The sequence below is a fragment of the Lynx canadensis genome, chromosome A3, assembly GCF_007474595.2.
Source record: "Lynx canadensis isolate LIC74 chromosome A3, mLynCan4.pri.v2, whole genome shotgun sequence".
Taxonomy (NCBI): Eukaryota; Metazoa; Chordata; class Mammalia; order Carnivora; family Felidae; genus Lynx; species Lynx canadensis.
This window is the reverse complement of record NC_044305.1, coordinates 120990018-121011918: the sequence shown is the minus strand read 5'-3', so window position 1 is coordinate 121011918 and position 21901 is coordinate 120990018. Positions and strand designations below refer to the sequence as shown.

The 21901-nt window shown below is 44.5% G+C and overlaps 2 protein-coding genes across 4 annotated transcripts; both read right to left on the bottom strand.

Annotated features, from left to right (window-relative positions):
• Positions 1-84: 84 nt before the first annotated feature.
• TP53I3 (tumor protein p53 inducible protein 3) lies at positions 85-5757 on the bottom strand. Of its 3 annotated transcripts, none has more exons than XM_030311553.1 (6): positions 5553-5754; positions 5066-5217; positions 3710-3977; positions 2295-2507; positions 1221-1417; positions 174-444 (listed from the first exon to the last, which is right to left on the bottom strand). In XM_030311553.1, coding segments are annotated over exons 1-6 (1014 nt in total). In that variant the 5' UTR covers positions 5554-5754; the 3' UTR covers positions 174-261. The 3 variants fall into 3 exon arrangements, with proteins under 3 accessions (XP_030167416.1, XP_030167413.1, XP_030167415.1); XM_030311555.1 differs by having other exon boundaries at positions 2295-2468; XM_030311556.1 differs by lacking the exon at positions 1221-1417 and having other exon boundaries at positions 85-444; positions 5553-5757.
• Positions 5758-16396: 10639 nt separating this feature from the next.
• On the bottom strand, positions 16397-20630 carry PFN4 (profilin family member 4). Its single transcript, XM_030311558.1, has 4 exons — positions 20514-20630; positions 20013-20150; positions 19091-19196; positions 16397-16425 (listed from the first exon to the last, which is right to left on the bottom strand). The coding sequence occupies exons 1-4, from the start codon at positions 20628-20630 to the stop codon at positions 16397-16399; spliced, it is 390 nt and encodes a 129-aa protein (XP_030167418.1).
• Positions 20631-21901: the final 1271 nt, after the last annotated feature.

Here is a 21901-nt window from a genome sequence, read left to right as displayed (position 1 = left end):
CGACGCCAGTCCCGACCCCCACCTCATCCCCGCCCCGGCTGCCTCAGTCAGCGATCTGGGGCCGCCGAAGTGAGAAGGCCGCCCTTTAGCTCTACTTTATTTTTATTTCCCTAGATTGGCTTTACACGGGTCAGTTGACGAGGCCGGGGAAGGGCCAATGGGTTACAGGGCAGCCAGGAGTCGCACCCGATCTCCTTCCGGCGTACTGTGAACTTTGTCCAAGTTTGTCCTGGGAAGGCCTGAGTACTACCCCCTCCTCCTTCATTGCGGCAGTTCCAGGACGATTTTGCCCACGTTCTTGTTGCTCTCCATGTATGCATGGGCCTCTTGGATCGCAGTCACGGGGTAGACTCTGTCCAAAACCGGCACTAGACGTTGTGGGCTCTCCGTGGAGAAGTGGGGCAGAATCTGTTTTGTGAAAGCCTCCACCAGCATTTGCTTGTACTTAAAATAAGGAAAAAGAGACCATCAGTCTAGACAGAGACTTTACCTTGCTACTCCCCATCCTGCTTATTTATTAGCTTTTGTGCTCTCTCTGAAACGTGTACACATCTGAAAATGCACACAGGGGTACCTAACTCCTTTACTACCAGCTTGTATATGCATGCCCCTAAATGTATAACCACTCTTCTGTAGCAGATAAAGACGGAATCCTGGACTAAAATATTAGTGGCACAGACCACAGGACTGTTTTTAAGGGTTTAAAGCAGGAGTTGGGCCACAGAACGGGCTTCTATAGGCTGAGTTCAAAAGGGATGTTTATGCTTTGCTATCCCACAGGTGTGAAAACGTAGGTTGGGAAACATTCCCAAATCTGGCACCTGCTAAAGTGCCACACAGAGAAGGTTTCAGTAATATATAATATGTTGAAGGTCCAGCCTTAACTAACCTTACTCACCTAAGCGGCTTTATATCACACTGAAAAGAGTTCTGCCTTTGGAGAAAACCCCTATTTCCTAATATTGTCAATGCTTCATTCATTCTGTTACAAAGGTTAAATAATATGTGAGGGATTAGTTACCTTCTTTCCAAGATGTTGAGACTTCTGACCAATTTTAATTAGTTCTGTGAAAATGATTACTTATTTATCCATAGCGGGGCAGGTTTCTACATGGGCTGTCTAACAGAAGATGTGTCAGATCTAACTTTTTTGTAGTTATGTAAACAAATCACACTTTTCTGGGCAATAAAGTCATGTTTTCTTTTCATTCATCATTCACCTTTTCATCCCTTGATCTCAGCAGAGTGGTGATCAGACTTCCTCGTTTAAAAAGTAGCTTTGAAAGTAGAGGTCCATTGATGTCATTTCCTCCCATCAGACCATAGAGAACCCAGCGACCGTCAAGAGCCAGGCAGTTGACATTTTTCTCCCAGTAGGATCCACCTATGCAGTCTAGAATAAGGTTGACTCCAGCACCTTTCACATGAAATACAGATTTGTAGTGCTAGTCAGACACAGAAAGCTTTGTGCAAAGTAAGATTCCATGGTATATTTGTGAATATATGGATATGTACATGTATACAATGTATAGGTTAGAACTAGAAACATTGCTCAAAGAAACATTGCTGTAAATGGAGTTTAGATAGCTGAATTCTATCATACATGTGTGCTGTAGTTCATCTTTTATGATTCCTAGCCACAGCAAGAGGGAAATGGGGCAACACCATGACCTGGTATCTCTCTTGATCCCCATGTAAGTATAGAACCCACTGGCACCCAAGCATGAAAGAGAAAGAACAGGGGAAATCCACCCAGTCTACAGAGCAGGCTAATTCACATCTAAATTATGAAGTGTCTGTACTGGGTTGTCTGAATCATTTTACTAGCTTTGGTTTCATCTCTCCTTTTCGACTCAAAATGGAAAAGGGATGAACCCAAAATATACAGATTTGGCTTTGGAATACAGAGGCTTACCCATTTGGGGAGCTACCATCCTACCCCTCCTATGACCAGCACTAAACTGGTCTCTGCCCTACGCTCCTGGTAACTCATTGCAGAGTGACTTGGAAGAAGAGGTCCTGGATAATTCCGGGCCAGTTCTTTGGTTTATCCAGTTTTTAAAATGAGTAGGAATCCTATCACTTACAAGAATGCACACAGAAACATTTTAGTCCTAAATACTGTCTGCCTGTCTCCAGAGGTCAAACACCAGAGTACTAGAAATTGGCCAGGGCAGCTGTTGGGCATTTAGCAGAGGCAAGACAGATCCAGAGTACTGGCAACCTTCAGGCTGGTGAGGATTTTGTTTAATCACCTCTGAAATTCCTGTTGAGCTGCAGAAGCTATTGTTTACCTTTGGTGAATTTCAGTGTTGCTTCAGAAAAATCCTCTTCTTTGTAATTGAATCCAGCAGCTGCTCCAAGCTTCTCTGCCATCTGAAGCTTGTGCTGGGAGCCAGCTGTGACTAGAGGAATAGCTCCAGCCATCCGGGCGAGTTGGATGGCAGCTGTGCCCACACCACTTGATCCTGCATGGATTAGCACAGAGTCTCCAGCCTGAACGTGTCCTGTGACACAAAGTACAGGAACCATTCTCTTTACTTTGCAAGTGTTACACATTCCCCACGCAGGCATATTCTGCCACATGTGCCTGGCCCTGGACCACCGAATGCCAAATCTCTTGCTCTCTTCAGAGTGCTCGACAATTCTTTTTTTGTTTTCCTGCCTCTTGTCAAAGTGGGAAACAACCTTTTGAAACAGCTATTAGCAGCCACATCCATAATCTATATTTTCCTTATGAAGTAATACCGAGATGCACATCTCTGACATATACCTTAATAAGTAAGAAGTAACTGCTCTTCCCACTGTCACCACCTGAAGCCAGTCCCTCTTTAGTCTGAAACTGGCCTCCAGCTGGTCTCAGTGATCCAGGCACCATGGACAACCACCAGGCTTCTCTTCCTGAAATGGAGCTTTCATTATGTCACTTTCTCCTCAAAATCTAAAGTGGTTCTCAGTTGGCTTTTGCATCCAGTCCAGACAATGTGCCACTCAAGGCCACTACAACCCAGTCCGAGTCTCATCTGTCACAGATAATAATCATTGTCCTTCACTCTGAGTGGAACAGCCAATCTCACCTTGACACTCTCTTAAGCTGCCTTGGCCTGCCTTCTGTCCACCTCAACTTTACTCACCCTTCAAGTCCTTCTCTTCCAGAAAGCCCTCTCTGACCACGCTTACCCACGCTAACTGTTGCCATCTGGAGTTTCTATTGTAGTTAGAGACAGGGCCACCTGCTGAACTCTATGGTTCTATGTGCATGACTGGTCTTCCCAGTTTCACTGAGCTCCCTCATGGCAGGGACCAAGTTTTCTTAGGCTCCCTCCCATCAGAGGGATTGGGAAGAATAAAAGTTGATTGAATAGCCCCTTCTGCTGCATCAGGCTCACTGAGAGAAGCTCGGCAGGACTGTAAGCAGCTGGGACTACTGGGGGGCCTACAGTGTGAAGATGTGCACAGGCCTTCTATCCAGTGCTTTCCAGGCTCCATCTACCAACCATGATTTTCAGCCTCAACATCAGGCCATTGCTAACGTGGTATGAGGACCTGATACTACCGGCAGTACATTAGGGTGGGGTGCTGGGGTTGGGTGTGACTCAGTGGCCAGGCCAAAGCTGCCTCTGAGGGCTGCTGGGTTTTGAGGTGGCTGAGTCAGGAAGTAACTAAGCCACACTGTATGGAGTGAGCACGGTGCGGGGGACCTCCTCACCCAAGAGATGTAACAGCTGGAAGGCGGTAAGCCAGGCCTCTGGGATGGCTGCAGCCTGGGACAGGGTCAGTCCTGCTGGAATAGGCATGAGGAGCCCTTCAGGGACAGTGACATACTGAGCCTGTCCCCCGCCAGGCAGCAGAACCATGACTGGGTCCCCAATCTTCCAGTGCCCCTGGCAGGCGGGCCCCAGCGCTGCTATGTGTCCAGATGCCTCCAATCCCAAAATGCTGCTGGCTCCCGGGGGTGGGGGATACTGGCCTTGTCTCTGCAGAAAGAGGGGTGCACTAAGTGGTGAGCATGATCAGAAATGTGTGTGTCACCATCCCTGGCTCTCTTCCAATGGCCCCTCTTTTTCTCAGAAAAAATAGGATAAAGTCAGGTTTTGCTAAGTCAGCACAGGAGACAGGAGAAGTAATTCAGATACTGTAAGTCACATAATAGGTGGATGTCAGAAGTGGTTGGGTCCTTAGCTATTTACTTCATCAAAACACCTTGTTTTACAAAGAGAGAAACTGAGACCTGCACAGGGAAATGCCTTGTCCAAGGTCACAAAGTAAATCAGTAGCAGGACAAGGAACAAAACCGTGGACTCCTTAAAGACAGTTTTCATATATCAAGTGCCAGGCTTTGTACTCACTCACTGCAAGCCTCAGAAGCCTCTGACTGGAGGTTTCAGACCAGAGGGGCTGAACTAAGACTGCACTAGAACCATTTGAGGAGCTTTTTCAAAGTACATATGCCTGGGTTGTGGTAATGTTTATTTTGGAAAAGTGGCCCAGGTGATTCTGGCACACATTTCTCAATTACCCCAATCAATGCAACTGTCTCAGTTTAGTGCTTCAAAGAGCAGAAAAAAGAAGATTCCTAGAGTACAGTCCCCTGCCAGCTCCAGGACCCTCAGAGCTGAAGGAATGCAGAACTTTGGAGCCACACCAGACCTCAGTTTGAATTAGAGCTGCCCTGATTATTAGTGTTCTGAGTATTGCTTAACCTCTCTGACTCTCAGTTTATCTATATAATACAAATGGTAAACAGGGTTGCCAGAAGAGTAAATGAGATAGAGCAAGGCCTCACACACACACACCCCACACGCTCAACAAATGGTAGTTCCCATCTCCTTATGTGGAAGCCTGAGCAGGTAATGGGTTAACACAGAGTAGATGCCGCTTTGCAAATATCCCTATATATTGTGGAAACAAAGGAGGCTAACTGGTTCTTTGTCTTAGAACCCCCGGCACACATTCTGCAGACATATCATGAAGACTGTTACTGGCAGTGCCATAGGTCATTCCTTTTATCTATCTGGTGAATATTTCTCTAAGGCCCGGAAGCCCCTCCCTGACCCTTGGGTACCTGGAGTAAGTCTGCCCGGTTCAGGGCGCTGGCCGCCACTTTCAGGAGGACTTCACTTTCTACTGGGCTGGGCTTGGCCACCTCCTTCAAGTAAAGGTTTTCTGGTCCTCCCGGCTTGTCAAAGTGCACAGCTAACATGTTCTCTGAGGACACTGTAGAAGCAAGGGAGGGAGCCCGAGGTCCTTCGGAGAGCGCAGCGCCTAACCCGACGCTGCAGCGCCCCCTGCCGGCCAGCGGCTTCCCTTAAAAAGTGGTCTCCAGGACGTCCGGCCCGCGCCGCGCCCCGGGCTCCTTCCCTGGAGGTCCCAGCCTCCCGCACACGGACCCCCTGCAGAGGACTCTGGTTAGGCCAAGGTGGGTCTGTCCAGGCTAGGATGCAGCGTAGGGGGAAGACACAGAAGAGCGTGAGGCAAGTTGCGCAACCTCTGAGTTGGAACCCACCCCCACCCCGCCTCACCCGCCCGGGTGTGCTTTCCTGGACACTTACTGGGGCCGGACTCTCCGCTGCTCCGCGCGGCGCGGTCCTGCGCTCCCTCGGGTCCCTGGAGCAGAAGAACCCTGGAGTCCGGGACTGCCTCGGCCGCGACCGCGAAGGACGGCTGGACTCCGGACAGCGCCAGGGGTGGGACTGACCTGGACCAACCCTCCTCTTCCTTCTCCTTCTCCCCCACCTTGCAAAGATAGTGATAACGAATCAGATTCTCTATTCATTTGAGCCTCGGAAACTAGTCTTTCTTCGGTTGGCCGGAAATCCTGTTATAGTCTCACTTCCAGAAGAGAAAACTTCCTTCTCTCTAGAGAACTAGTCTCTTGGCCGGCGATCGGTCCATTTTCCACCCAGGCCAGGCTTTTAACTCACTGACACTGCAGGGCCAGCATCTTGAGTATGGTTGGGCAAGATGGGTGCAGCTGACAGAATTGAGGAGGATTGGAGAAAGGGGAAGGTAAATGCCGTCCTGGGATCCTTACCACTTCTGCTCTTCCTCCTGGGGATGAGGGAGCAGCGCCTGGAAGATGCTGCCCAGGGAGGCAATTTTGACTGGTTAAAGTTGTATAAATAGGCTACATCAGGTTTCTCAGATTTGGCACTGTTAACATTTTGGACTAGATACATCTTTTTTTTTTTTTTTTTAATTTTTAATGTTTATTTTTGAGCGAGGGAGACAGTGTGAGTGGGGGAGGGGCAGAGAGAGAGAGGGAGACACAGAATTTGAAGCAGGCTCCAGGTTGGGAGCCGTAAGCACAGAACCCTATGCAGGGCTGGAACTCAGGAACCCTGAGATCATGACCTGAGCCAAAGTCGAACACTTAACCTACTGAGCCACCCAGGCGCCCCTGGACTAGATAATTATTTTTGAAAGACTGCCCTGTGCATTGTGCAATGTTTAACAGCATCCCAGTCTTCACCCACTATCCAGTCATGACAATAAAAAAATGCTTCCAGACATCCTCTGGGGGGGGGGAGGGGCTGTCAAAATTGTTCCTCTTTCCTCCCCCCCCCACCCCAGTTAAGCGCTGATTTAGAAGAATACACACATGTGTGTGCTTGTACAAAAACAAGTTAGGTAACATCTTGTGGTGCCTTATAATTTACAACCTCTTCACATGCATCCTCATTGGATCTTCATAACACTTTACTAGAAAGGAATTCAGATATAGAAAGACTAATTTGATTTCAAGGAGCACATAGCTAGTGAGTGTCAGAGCCAAAAATCAAATTCATATCTTCTGGGTCCTGGTCCAAGGCTCTAACTACAGCAAGCTGTCTTGTATATGTCTCTCCTGCCAATTGCAAAATCTTATCTCTTTATTTACATCCCTCTGCTGAGCACACCTCTTGCAAGAAGGTTATTAGAAAAAAAAATGTTTTTGTAGGCTTCATGCCCAGTGTGGAGCCCAACACGGGGCTTGAATCTGACCTGAGCTAAGGTCAAGAGTCTGATGCTTAACTGACTGAGCCGCCCAGGCACCCCCAAATTATGTTTTTTCATAAAGCTTTCTGTTTTACAAAAATGCCCATCAGGGGTGCCTGGGTGGCTCTGTCAGTTGGGCATCCGACTTTGGCTCAGGTCATGATCTCACGGTCTGTGAATTTGAGCCCTATGTCTGGCTCTCCGCTGACAGGGTGGAGCCTGCTTCGGATCCTCTGTCTCCCTCTCTCTGCCCCTCCCCTGCTCATGCTCTCTCTCAAAAGATAATATAAGATAAGATAAGATAAATAAAATAGAAAATAAAATAGAAAAAAAATGTAATGCCCATCAGCTACTGTCCCTCTTCTTGCCATCTATATCAAATGGCCAAGAAATATATGAAAAACAGTAGTAAGTATATTACCAGATGTCAGACAATGCTATGATAATGATAACAATGATAGTATAGTACATGTTTCTGAAGTGTTTGTTCTATAGAAATAAATGCCAGTATATAAGGACATATGTAGAGAGATGTTTCTTGCAGCATTGATCATAGAGAAAAAATGTAGAAACAAAATAAATCCCATTACTCAGGGAATGGCTGGATAAATGATGAACCCATACATCCATTTGAAAAATGCCTTAGAGCTATAGCAGTTGACATAGAGGGATTTCTGTGAAACATTCATTTAATGAGAGTAACATTTTGGTAAAAGAATGGCAAATGTCCATATATGCATATACATGGCTATACACATACTTATATGGTCATGTGAGCATGAAAAAAGATACAGAATCTTTTTATATGGAGTTATTTTTATATATCTTATTTTGGGAGAGAGTGCCTACCTCATGGGAGGTAGGGAACAAAATACAAAATACAAAAAGAATAAGCACTTTATGGGGCGCCTGGGTGGCTCAGTCGGTTAGGCGGCTGAATTCGGCTCGGGTCATGATCTCGCAGTCCGTGAGTTCGAGCCCCGCGTCGGGCTCTGTGCTTACAGCTCAGAGCCTGGAGCCTGTTTCGGATTCTGTGTCTCTCTCTCTCTGACCCTCCCCTGTTCATGCTCTGTCTCTGTCTCAAAAATAAATAAAAGTTAAAAAAAATAAAAAAAAGAATAGGCACTTTATATGTAGAGCTATGTGAAAGAAATGAAACATTTAAAATTTAAAAAATTGAGTTGGAATGCTACACTCATAGTCCCAATGAACCATATCTCCCTGTAACCACACCAGACCCTGAGCTGGAGGACTCAGCTAAATTGTTCCCAGGTTCCTGACCCATAGAAACTGTGAGATAATATATGTTTGCTGTTTTAAGCCACTAAGTTTGGGGGGGCAATTTGTTATGCAACAATAGGTAACTAATACAAGAGAGAAAAGAGGAGGAAAAGATAATGGAAGAAGAGTAGGTAGGACAAAAGACAGCTCCCTTGAGCTGGGGAGTAAGGATCAGTTTGGCCTTTCCTCCAAATGCACAAGCCACTGCAGAAACATGCACATCTGTACTCTGCATGGCCTTCATCTGTACTCTGCATGGCCCTTATAAGTCCTCCTTATAACCAAACCCCGTTGTGGCACCCAGTGTCTAGGCCATCTCAATTTTCTCCTTGGGGCTCGTGGTCACCAGGGAGATGGCTCTGAATAGTCTGGCCAACTGAATGGCAGCTGTGCCCACATCCCCAGTGCCAGGAGGGATGAGCCCTCTCAGCCCCTCTTGTACGCCTCCTGTGGCAGCAACCCAGGTTAGAATATGCTGAGCCAGCAACGGCACAGGGGAGGGAAGTTATAGGGTTGGCTTTGGAAAGATAAACCATCTAGTGTATTGAGGGTGTGATGAGAGACAAGCCAAGGGTCAGGTGGGCCCTGGGTCACAGAACGCACTGAGTGTGAGGAGCCATCCAGAGTTCTGGAGCTCAGGGAGCCTTGATCAGCACTGGGTTTGTACAAAATCAATCCAGCAGGCAAGGAGAGGGTTGAGGGTCAGAATTGTTCTAAAGGGGCCTCCTGGGGTGCACGGCTAGTTCAGTCAGTTAAGCATCCGACTCTTGGTTTCAGCTCAGGTCAAGATCTCGCCATTTCTCGTGAGTTTGAGCCCTGCATTGGGCTCTGTACTGACAAGGTGGAGCCTGTTTGGGAATCTCTCTCTCTCTCTTTCAACAAATAAATAAATAGATACACTTAAGAAAATAAAAAAAGCAGGGGTTGGGGAGCTAAGAGTCTAGGGAGCTTCTGGGACAGACAGCCCCCAGGACAGATGGCTGGGCCGCTCTGTTCCCTCTTTGTAGCAGATGAATGGAACAGGAAGGTCTCCTCCACTGCCTGTGAGGGACCCAGCAGAAGGACCGAAGGACAGTTTCCTCTCGGGATGAGGACAAGCAGCTGGAACTGCTCTGAGAAGCTTGGTTCTGCCTCACATTGGTCATAAAAATTGTCCACAGTTGTCTCCATGGGGGACAGGTCCCATCAACATTGGGATTAAAGGTTAGAGTGTGTCAGAGCATCGGTGAGGGGCTTAGAGATGAAGGTTAGGGCAGTCAGAGGCCTGAGTTGGTGTCAGCAGTTAGCTTTGAGTGACAGGGCAGGGCTAGCGGGAGGGGTCTCTGGGGGTTGAGGGTCTTCCTCACGCATGCAGTGTAGCGGCCAGAAAACAGTGAGCCAGGCCTTCGGGATAGCTGCCGCCTAGGGCAGGGTCAGTCCTCCAGGATGGGCATGGGCATGAGCATGAGGAGCCCTTCGGGGATGGTGACATACTGAGCTTGACTCCTGCCAGGCAGCAAAACCATGGCTGGGTGTCTGATCTCCCACTGCTGCTGGCAGCGTGGGCTCCAGCTCTGCCCATGTCTAGATGTCTAGAGTCCCAAAATGCTGCTGGCTACTGAGGGCTGGAATACTGGCTTTGTCTTGCAGAAAGAGGGGCACATGGGTGAGTAAGTGGGTCTGATGAGACAGGTCCGGGGTCCAGTGCCAGTCTTGCCAGTCTTGCCAGTTGTTGCTGGAGGAAGATGGCCACCCCACAGAACAAGCTGCTTTTCTTAAAGCAACTTTTCCTGTTCTAGTTCCCTTTCTGTGAAGACCTACATGTAGGGATTGGGTGGAATTTTTGCAGTGGCAGTATTTCACAATCCCCCATATCGCTGGCCTCTAAAGAGTCTCCCCCAAAGGTTTCTTTTTAGCAGAACAAACAAGATCTTCTGTGTTAGGAATGGGGTGGAGGAAGTGGTCTGAGGTGCAGTTGCTGCTGCTGCTGCTGCTGCTGCTGCTGCTGAAGTTAAATGGGGTTGGGGGCCTGGAAGAATCTCAACCAGATGTCCAGCAGGCTTCCGGCCCCTTCAAAGGGTTTTTGCACAGTGCTGCTGAGTCACCTTGAGGCATTAGCTTCTCTGATGACCAAGCTCAGTGGTGACTCATGGTTCTGGAGCAGACCCTCTTCCCTGGAGGAGCTGGGCCAGCTCTTGTCTAGGTTGTTCGTGCAGCTTTTGTGCCTGCAGGCCTTTCTGTGGGCTCTTTCTCCCCTCCCTCTGTGCGTACTCCACACTGAGCTTGATGGGGCAAATCCTAGGAGCAGGGACTTAGGAAGGCTCTGGGAGAGAGAAGACTTGGAGTCAGCCTGGTGGAGTCCTCTGCCTCCATCTTCTGGGGTCTGCTTTTTGGCTACCTGCCCCTGCCATCTTCCTGGGCACCCATCCACATGACTCAATGCCCAAGGCACTTCTTACTCTGGGCAGTGGTCTTCACATTTTGTCTCGAATAGACAAAACTTTTTGAAAAACTATGTGTCTGTCCCCGCTCACATTTTAAAGTTGATACCTAAAATATTTTTTCCTTTTTTTTTTTTTTTGAGAAAAAGAGAGAGAGAGGGAGGGAGGGAATGAGTGGGGGAGGGGCAGAGAAAGAGGGAGGGAGAGAATCTTCAGCAGGCTCCATGCCCAGGACCCAGTGAAGAACCTAACCCAGAGCTTGATCTCACTACCATGAGATCATGACCTGAGACAAAATTAACTGAGCCACCCAGGCACCGCAATATCTAAAATATTTAATCTTAAATGTAAATAGTGTAAAAGATATGATTTCTGGTCATAAATACTAACATTTTAAAACTCATATCAGGCTTTTATTTATTTACTTATTTTTAAAGGTTTATTTATTTATTTTGAGAGCGAGAGCATGCAAGCAGGGGAGGGGTAGAGAGAGAGAGGGAGAGAGAATCCCAAGCAGGCTCCATTCTGTCAGCACAGAGTCTGATGCAGAGCTCAAACTCATGAACTGTGAGATCGTGACCTGAGCTGAAACCAAGAGTTGGAGGCTTAACCAACTGAGCCCCCCCAGGTGCTCTACTCATATAAGGCTTTTATTTATTTATTTATTTTTTTTTTCAACGTTTATTTTATTTTTTGGGACAGAGAGAGACAGAGCATGAACGGGGGGAGGGGCAGAGAGAGAGGGAGACACAGAATCGGAAACAGGCTCCAGGCTCTGAGCCATCAGCCCAGAGCCCGACGCGGGGCTCGAACCCACGGACCGGGAGATCGTGACCTGGCTGAAGTCGGACGCCTAACCGACTGCGCCACCCAGGCGCCCCATCATATAAGGCTTTTAAATGCATCAAGTAGAATCCAGATTTCAGAGCAATTTGATATCTACGGTCATCCACTAAAAATGCCCCAAACAGTTCTTTAACAGTTAGAAGCTTTAAAATGTAATTTTCTTCTTGTACTCATATTCCATTCTACTTTTCTCATAGAATTATATACTCCTGCATTTCATGCTTTATTGATCATTGTTATCTGCAAGAAAATGTGTACAAAAACTGACATTAATTTAAAAAGTTATTTCCTGTGACCATAGGGCTGTGTTACATTTCTTCTGGAATTTATTATTATTACAATATTATTAGTTCACAATTGATCAAAACATTATTTGAGTTTTTATATTATTATAAGTATTATTTCAAATATTAATAATTATTGAACATGAAAAGTAGAATTTTATTGGAAAGACATCTCTTAATGACCACTGGTGGGGTTGAATTTTTCCAAGTAATTACTATGTCTGTGGATGAATATTACTCATTGCTGGAATGAGACTGGGATCAACATAAATTCTCTTCCTATTTTTCATTTTTATAGACAAGCTCTGAGGAATCTAATTTGCATAAATTAGATGGGAAAGAGAAATTTCATTATAGAAATGTCAGCCAATTCTCTGAATACCTCTGAGTTATATGATTAAAAACTATATAATGATCTATCATCAAAAATTATTTTCAAAGATTAGCTGGCAACTTAATTAGGTCTTTTTTCAATTTTGTTGAAAGCAAAGACTGGGAAACCAATCAACCTGTAAAGGATTTGTTACCCACCCCTAAGTGTTGTTCAGGATCTTAGCTTCTGGAATTATACAAACAAAGCTTTGTGAAGATTTATCACATGATTATTAATTATATCTACTATTTTTTCACTTAGAGGCACTTTTTTTTAAGTTTATTTATTTTGAGAGAGAGAGAAAAGGCAAGTGGGGGAGGGACAGAAAGAGAGGAAGAGAAAGAGAATCCCAAGCAGGCTCCATGAGCTCGAATTCCTGAACCCTTGAACTGTGAGATCATGACCTGAGCTGTGACTGACTGAGCCACCCAGGCGCCCTAAGGCCCCTTGTTTAAATTAATATACTTACAGGGGCGGCTGGGTGGCTCAGTCGGTTAAGTGTCCGACTTCAGCTCAGGTCACGATCTTGTGGTCCGTGAGTTCGAGCCCCGCGTCGGACTCTGGGCTGATGGCTCAGAGCCTGGAGCCTGCTTCCGATTCTGTGTTTCCCTCTCTCTCTGCCCCTCCCCCGTTCATGCTCTGTCTCTCTCTGTCTCAAAAATAAATAAACATTAAAAAAAAAATTAAAAAAAAATTAAAAAATTGATATACTCACAAAGGATTTAGAAAGTAAAAATGTTAATTTCAATACACTTTTTTAAAAATAATTTTCAGATTAAAAAAATTTTTTTACATTTTATTTATTTTTGTTTTTTTGTTTTTTTATTTTTTAATTTTTTTTTAACGTTTATTTATTTTTGAGACAGAGAGAGACAGAGCATGAACAGGGGAGGGTCAGAGAGAGAGAGAGACACAGAATCCGAAACAGGCTACAGGCTCTGAGCTGTCAGCACAGAGGCCGACGCGGGGCTCGAACTCACAAACCGTGAGATCGTGACCTGAGCCAGACCGACGCTCAACCGACTGAGCCACCCAGGCGCCCCTCAATACACTTTTGTATTGTATTTGTATTGTATTTGTATTGTATTTGTATTGTAAAAACTGCTATGACAGTTTTTAAAAATCAAATCCTTCTAGGGGCGCCTGGTGGTTCAGTTGGTTAAGTGTCCGACTTCGGCTCAGGTCATGATCTCACGGTTCGTGAGTTCGAGCCCCAGGTTGGGCTCCGTGCTGACAGCTCAGAGTCTGGAGCCTGCTTCGGATTCTGTGTCTCCCTCTCTCTCTGCCCCTCCCCCACTCATTCTCTGTCTCTCTGTCTCAAAAGTAAAAATAAATAAATAAATAAATAAATAAATAAATCTCATTAAAAAAAATCCTTCTACCTTATCACATACTTCAAATACATTTTCATTAAAATGTATTCATACATTGAAGCTGCAGACTTAATTATGAAAAACATCTGTGACATTCTTATTGGCAAAGCCAATCCTCATTGTTAAATAATCAGCCAGATAAAATTACTTTCTATCAGAGGTTTCTCATTTTTCAATTCAAATAGTTATGTTAAATACATGTCCTATTCATATTAAAAAAATTTTTTTTAACGTTTATTTATCATTGAGAGACAGAGAGAGACAGAGCATGAGCATGGGAGGGGCAGAGAGAGGAGGAGACACAGGGTCAGAAGCAGGCTCCAGGCTCTGAGCTGTCAGCACAGAGCCTGACGTGGGGCTCGAACTCACAAACCGGGAGATCATGACCTGAGCTGAAGTCAGACGTTTAACCAACAGAGCCACTCAGGTGCTCCAACAATCATCTTAATTCTGAATTTTAAGAAATATAGGGGTGCCTGGATGGTCCAGTCGGTTAAGTGTCCGACTCTTGATTTCGGCTCAGATCTTGATCTCATTCCCTCTTAGGATTCTCTCTCTCCCAATCTCTCTCTGCCTCTCCCCTCCTCCCTCTCTCAAAATAAATAAACATTAAAAAAAGAAATATAGGTAAGACATAAAGCCTTCCTCTCATAGAACAATTATGACACAAAGATTTTCACTATTTCTCACTAATGCTTTTTACTTTATTCTCATGGATCTCTCCACATATATTTTTTGACAGTAGAGGATGGATTTAAAAACGTTAAAAAATATTGAGAGTTTTCCTTTCCTCTGTCACACTGCAGTTTTTGTACTCCAAGCCAAGCATCATGGCAAGACTGGGGCTGAATGAGAGCATACCTTCCTTTTGTGTACTGAGGGAAGGGTGCTTGGGGAGGGGAGGTGGGAAGCTAGAGCTGACATGACTCCTCAACCACAGCGGTTTTAGGCAAGTACGTATGGAAGTTGAGGATCTGGTAAAAAATTAATCACTTAAATCCATTCACGCCTGTGTGCCCCTTCTAAAGTCTTTGTGGACCACCAGGACACAAATCTCTTTAGTTTGGAGACCCCTGGACCAGAAGATCATCTGGCCAGGACACCTCTGCAGGTACTGTGTGGCTACACCAAAGGGTCACTTTGGTGGGTCTCTCTAAATAGCTGGACACAGCTGGAACTTTATAATAAGAATTGTAGAAGTAACTGGGCAGGTCTATATATGATGGCTGTAGGTAGTGAGGCATTTGCCTTGAGGTGGTTTACAAAAAGGGCCCCCCAGGCACCTAGCAGTGCAGTGAGTATGTGTCTAGGAAGGGCTGGCTGACCAGCTGGTGAGCAGGCAAGAGGCTTCATGATGGCCTCTAGCACTTTAGAGATTACCACGGGCCAGGGCCAGAACTTCTGCCTTGCAGGCTCAAAACCCCAGCTTGACAGCATGTGGAGAGCGGGTGTATAATGCACATGACTGAGTTATAAAATCCAGAAGTCAATGTGCTGATTTACAAGGAGAAATCATTGGCATGAGGACTGACTCCAAAATCTGTAGGTAGATCTACATGGAAAGCCCCAGATAGCATGTTTTCAGAATTCAGAAAACTGTACCTTGCTGCTTGATAATGTCAAGAACTGCAAAAGGTCTAAGACCTGATGCCAGTGGTGTAAGATGTTCCCTCCCCAGGGACACCTGAAGGGTGTGCCAACCAGGTTGGCCTGCAGTTGCTGTTAGGGGAAAGAAAGATGCATCATGGACAGGATGGAATACTAAATTTTCAAAATAGGTTGTATAACTCCCCACCCTTATTGTCCTGATCATCACCCTGGAGGTAAACAGCAGATGAACCCTTTCTGGAGATGACTTCATTCATTGCCCATACTAAGTTGTGTGGACTAGGAGGAAGAAAGGGAGACAGAGTCAAAAATCTTTTTGAGTTGATTAAAAAAAATTTTTTTTGGTTGATTTTTTTAAGTGTTAATTTATTTTTGAGAGAGAGGACAGAGTGTGAGTAGGGGACGGTCAGAGAGAGAGGGAGACACAGAATCTAAAGCAGTCTCCAGGCTCCAAGCTGTCAGCACAGAGCCCCACGTGGGGCTTGAACCCAAGAACCATGGGATCATGACCTGAGCCAAAGTTAGACGTTTAACCAACTGAGCCACCCATGCGCCCTTGAGTTGATTTTTGAAAGGCCATTTCCAATGTTCAACAAAATCAGATGCCTGCAGATGGTGGGGAGTATGGAATGCCCATCAAATACTTTGACTACGGCCCAAAGGGTGGCCTTTGTGTTGCCCTTCTCCCCAAATCCTACAGGGGTGATGTGGACCAGATGGCTGTCACACATGTGGTGAGCAGCATTATAGGGCAACAACACTGAGTTCAGGGAACTTACCTTTTTTTATAGCAAGCAGTAAGAAAGCTCACTCTTTGCTCTGAAGGGAGACATTACTTCATTTTTCGGGGTTGCTTCCTGGAACATAACCCTGAGAAATGCCCCGGGTGAAGAGTGGTTAGGGCCTTGCACTCTTGACATACTCAGCAGGATGTGGGAGTCCAAGAGACTCATGGAGGAGTCTCTCAACAGATATGCCCGTGCAGCTATCAATGTCCTCACATTCATACCAATGACCAACGCTTAAAAAAATCAAACAAACAGGTAAAGCTTATCAAAGAATTCTAATTAAAGAAGAGGATCTCTTGAAATAAGAAACATCGCTCCCTTAACTCATTCTTCCTTTTTGGTACCTTCTTCCCAGTGTTTTTCAATCACAAAATAAGGCATTACTTTTTCTTTAGAATTGATTTCCTATAATAACAAAAGCTGTTTTTCATGGTCCTTTGATGACTTAATTTCCTTTTCTTCTTAGATATTCTCCTGAAAGAAACCAGAACATGGTTATTACTTGTGAGCAGCAAATTATCACCACAATATGATTCATTAATTTATTTATTCCACAGACATTGGGAGTGACTACCATGTGCCAGATGCTGGACATGCAAGGATGACTGGATAGTTAACCCATCGCTGCTCTCAAAAATATATATGTTTCCTAGAATCTTTCATAATAAAACATTTAAAAATAGTTATAATTCTTTATTTCCCAAATTTTCTGTAATTATCGTGTATAATTTTGATATAATTTTTTGATAGTGAAAAATATAATTAAAAGAAAAACAAGGGAAGGAAACAGAAGTAATGAGGTAAGTAACAGGCTCCTGAGTAGGTGTCAGGCCTCAATCATCCTTCATGAGAATCCAACCACTTCCAAGATAGCCCATCCCTTCCTAGAGCAGGAGGATTTTTATTTATTTATTTTTTGAGAGAGAGAGAGAGAGAGAGAGAAAGAGAGAGAGAGAGAGCAAGGAGGGGAAGAGCAGAGAAAGAGAGGCAGACACAGGATCTGAAGCAGGCTCCAGGTTCTGAGCTATCAGCACAGAGCCCGATGCAGGGCTCAAACTCATGAACTGTGAGATATGACCTGAGCCAAAGTCAGTCGCTTAACTGACTGAGCCACCCAAATGCCTTGAGCAGTAGGATTTTAGTAGCATGATGTCAGCTATCTCCTTCTAACTAGTATAGATTCTTTGGAGTATTTTGTGGTTGTAAACAAGAACCTCAACCTTTACTGCCAGCCACAGAATCTACTTTACAGGGCTGAGGCAACTTCCCTGGTCTCCACGGGAGACCTGGGGAATTAGCCCTGGGCCCCAGCTGATAGGATAGAATCTGGCCTCTTGACAGCCTAATTCCCCCTTTCCCTAGCCTCATCTTCTGGATACCTTTAATTATATAATTAACCCAAATCTACATGTCTCTGTTCTGTCTTCCTGCTCCAGCCCTAGTCTACTGAAACTGAACTTCCCTCAAATTTTGACACCTGCCCAGAAAAGGACCTTGGTGGTTGTAATTGCCTGTTCCTCCCATGTTGGAGGTCACTCCTTCTGTGTCTTCTTCAGGTTCAGTCCTATTTACTCTTAGAATACCTCATTGCCAGCTGTGTAGCATGGTTTATGACACTCCATGACAGGAAACTATTTATAACAACTGGGAAGTTCTGTGCATACATACATTTGTGTGTGTGTGTGTGTTTCTGTGATGGTACTTAATTTCTCAGTTTTTTGAGATTCATTTCTCTGCAGCCTTCCCTGATTCTGCTAGGCAGAGGCTATTCATTTATTTGTTCATCAAACATGTATTAATTACCTACTCAACACTAGAGGCTGTTTTAGGTACTGGAGATAGGAGATTAAGACACAATTCTTATCTTCTAGGGGCTCACAATCTAGGTAAACAAAGAGCTCTAATGGCAATGATAGTAAAGGTATGCATAAAATGCATAGCATAGCGGGAATATGCATAGTGCATAGCCCAAGAACTGACTTGTGTCTCCATTGATGATTAGGAATTTGACAACTGAATGTGAAGGGGCAGGGCAGAAAGGGACACTTATTTTTAGACAGCATGTATAGAGGCCTGGGAGGTAGAGACTATGTCTGCTTGCAGCTTTGATATCCTTGTTTATTTGGATAGAAGAACACACATGGTAGATCATCACTGAATATGTGTTGAAAGAATGAAAGAATGGCTGCTTTCCTCACTAGTAGAAGTAGAGGATTCTACTATCTTAAAGGAGTGTTCAAGTAACACCCCCCCCCAATTTTTTTTAGGAATTTAGGTTTACATTTAAAAATCTGAACACAAATATAATTTATCATTCATTAAGCTCAACTCTCATAGGTATAATTTCCCAGTTAGTCCTATATTAGATCTTCATTCAAAAACATAAAGACACAGAAGGGGAATGCAGTAGACATCAATAAGGTAGCTGCCTGGCTCAGTAATTTTTCTGTAAAAGGCTCCTTTACATAGGGTGGCCCCCAGCAGTTAACATTTCTGTTTTGTTTTGTTTCTTTTTGTTTTTTACCCTGCTGCCTTCCTCACCCCTAACCCCCAAAAGCTGACTGATATACGGGTAAACCATATGACCCAAGACTTGTCAAATCAGTGTCCTAAAAGAAATTAAGAGGCAGTATGTGAGCCTTGGCCATGATACCAGCCAGGAAAGGCTTTGCAATAGGACAGAACAAAGCTGATGCCCTTAGAAAAAGACTAGAGGGGTGCCTAGGTGGCTCAGTCTGTTGAGCATCTGACTCTTGATTTTGGCTTGGTCATGATCCCAGGGCCGTGGGATTGAGCCCCACATTGGGCTCCGCACTGAGCTTGGAGCCTACGTAAGATTCTCCTTCTCTCTCTCCCCCTTTTTTTCCTCTACCCCCTCCCCTGCTTGTACTCACTTTCATGCTCTCTATCTAAAAAAAAGAAAGAAAGAAAGAGAAAAAAAAGAGACTAGAGAAGCATTCTAGTGGTATTTCTGTCCCTGGAGTCCATTTTCCCTGTGGTTCAGCTGCACTAACTCCAGTACTCTTCCAATAAATTCCTCCTTTCTGCCCTCGGTGGTGTGAATTGGTTCTCAGTTACTGGCAGTCAGAAGGCCTCACTACCATAGGGAACGAAGACAGGCATAGGGAGACAAACTTACCCAGTTTCTCTGTGGCTTCCACACAAACACTAGGATACATGCCTTCAGTGTAAGTTGCCACCAGAAGATACAGATGGGTCTTCACAACAACCACACCAGTGTTTTCCTGGATAAGAGTAAAACAGAATACCCTTCTTTTGGTTCTTGTCACAGGAGTAGCAGTTGCACTTCAGCCACATTTCTTGCCATTTCTTTACTTCCATAACGCTGATAAATATCTGTTTTTGGACTCTTCACTCTTTTCCACTAATTTAGTTGTCTTTTCTCAAAAAATTTCAGACTTGTAATAACAGCATGTGTGTTTTGAGAAAGTTCCCCAGCTGATTGTAATCTACCCCTATCTCAATGAGAACAAATGATATTATGAAAAGGTTATACATTTTGGAATTGGACAGCTTTGGGCTTGAATCCCGGCACCTCCATTTTCTGCTGCATGACTAAGGAAGAATTATTTAACCTCGTTAAATCTCAGTTTCATCACCTGAAAAATGAGGCTACTTACTTTATAATACGGATGAAGTATGCTTATGCCATAATATAGGGCATCCAATAAATGTGAATTTCATCTCCTTGTTTCCTTACAGGCAACAGAGAGCCAAGAGAGGTTTTAAGCACATGAATGCTGACTTTTTCTTTTTTCTTTTCTTTTTTTAAGAAAGAGGATGTAGAGTATGGAGTAGTGAAAGGAGATACTTTAGGCAAGGTTCAGTTGACAGATTCTGGAATGAGTATTTCTCAGCTAGGCTCTCTGTTCATACTTTCTTTTACTTACGCCTTTCTGGCATTAGACTGCTGTCTCAGACATTGCCACTGCAGTAATGGGCTCAGTTTGTTTTATAAATGGGATCAGTAGGGACAGAGCAAATTGGAGTCAAATTCTTAAGGTTTTTTACCTAGCCATCTTCAAATCTTGAACACTCACATTCTTAGCATAAAGAGAATAGTCATCTGCCCGGACACATTTGTAGTCCTTTTCCTTGAAATACAGTCCTTCTCTTCTGGTTTGCAAAGGGTTCTTGGCGAATCCATTCACAAGAGTTCGGACATCACTGGGCATTACCTGCAGAAGTTAGACTAGGAGTGGGCAAACTATGGCAGGCTGGCCAAATTTGGCCCACTACCTGTTTTTGTAGGCCTGGAAGCTAAGAATGTTTTTTTCTATTATTAAGTCATTGGAAAAAACAAATAGTATATTTTGTGATATGTAAAAATTACATGAAATTCAAATTTCAGTGTTCATAAAGATTTATTGGAACACAGTCACACCCATTTTTTAATGTACTGTCCTTGCTTGTTTCCCCATTAAAACTGCATAGTAGTGTACTTGTGACATGGGCCATATAGCCCAGAAACCGAAAATGTTTACTATGGCTCTTTACAGAAAGAGTTTGTAATGCTTATGCCGAAACTGGCTTTTTCTTACACTAAATCCTGGTGATGCTACACTCAAGCTTCGCTCCTGGAGTTTGATGAGGGCCGCACTGTCCACATGCTTTGTTCCCAGGAGGGTATCTAACAGTAAGTTCTGCAAATGGCTCATGCTCCCTCAGCCCTGAAAAAGGGAACCGCAGTTGATACGATTCACCCTGTGAGAATACAAACCTCCCTAAGACCCTTTGGACAGGTCTCAGCGTGAAAACTGTGGTCCGTTACCTAATATCCAAAGAGGAAAATAGAATAATAGAAAATCACAGTTCACAAAGCAGGTTATTAAGTGAGCTTAGAAAAATCACTGCTCATAATTTTCTAGTTATGTCAGTGGTTCACATCGGAATCATCTGAGACTATAAACCCCAAAGCGTGGCACAAAAACAGACACATAGACCAATGGAATAGAATAGAAACCCCAGAACTAGACCCACAAACGTATGGCCAACTAATCTTTGACAAAGCAGGAAAGAACATCCAATGGAAAAAAGACAGTCTCTTTAACAAATGGTGCTGGGAGAACTGGACAGCAACATGCAGAAGGTTGAAACTAGACCACTTTCTCACACCATTCACAAAAATAAACTCAAAATGGATAAAGGACCTGAATGTGAGACAGGAAACCATCAAAACCCTAGAGGAGAAAGCAGGAAAAGACCTCTCTGACCTCAGCCATAGCAATCTCTTACTCGACACATCCCCAAAGGCAAGGGAATTAAAAGCAAAAATGAACTACTGGGACCTTATGAAGATAAAAAGCTTCTGCACAGCAAAGGAAACAACCAACAAAACTAAAAGGCAACCAATGGAATGGGAAAAGATATTTGCAAATGACATATCGGACAAAGGGCTAGTATCCAAAATCTATAAAGAGCTCACCAAACCCCACACACGAAAAACAAATAACCCAGTGAAGAAATGGGCAGAAAGCATGAATAGACACTTCTCTAAAGAAGACATCCGAATGGCCAACAGGTACATGAAAAGATGCTCAACGTTGCTCCTTACCAGGGAAATACAAATCAAAACCACACTCAGATATCACCTCACGCCAGTCAGAGTGGCCAAAATGAACAAATCAGGAGACTATAGATGCCGGCGAGGATGTGGAGAAACGGGAACCCTCTTGCACTGTTGGTGGGAATGCAAACTGGTGCAGCCGCTCTGGAAAACAGTGTGGAGGTTCCTCAAAAAATTAAAAATAGACCTACCCTACGACAGAGCAATAGCTCTGCTAGGAATTTACCCAAGGGATACAGAAGTACTGATGCATAGGGGCACTTGTACCCCAATGTTTATTGCAGCACTCTCAACAATAGCCAAATTATGGAAAGAGCCTAAATGTCCATCAACTGATGAATGGATAAAGAAATTGTGGTTTAT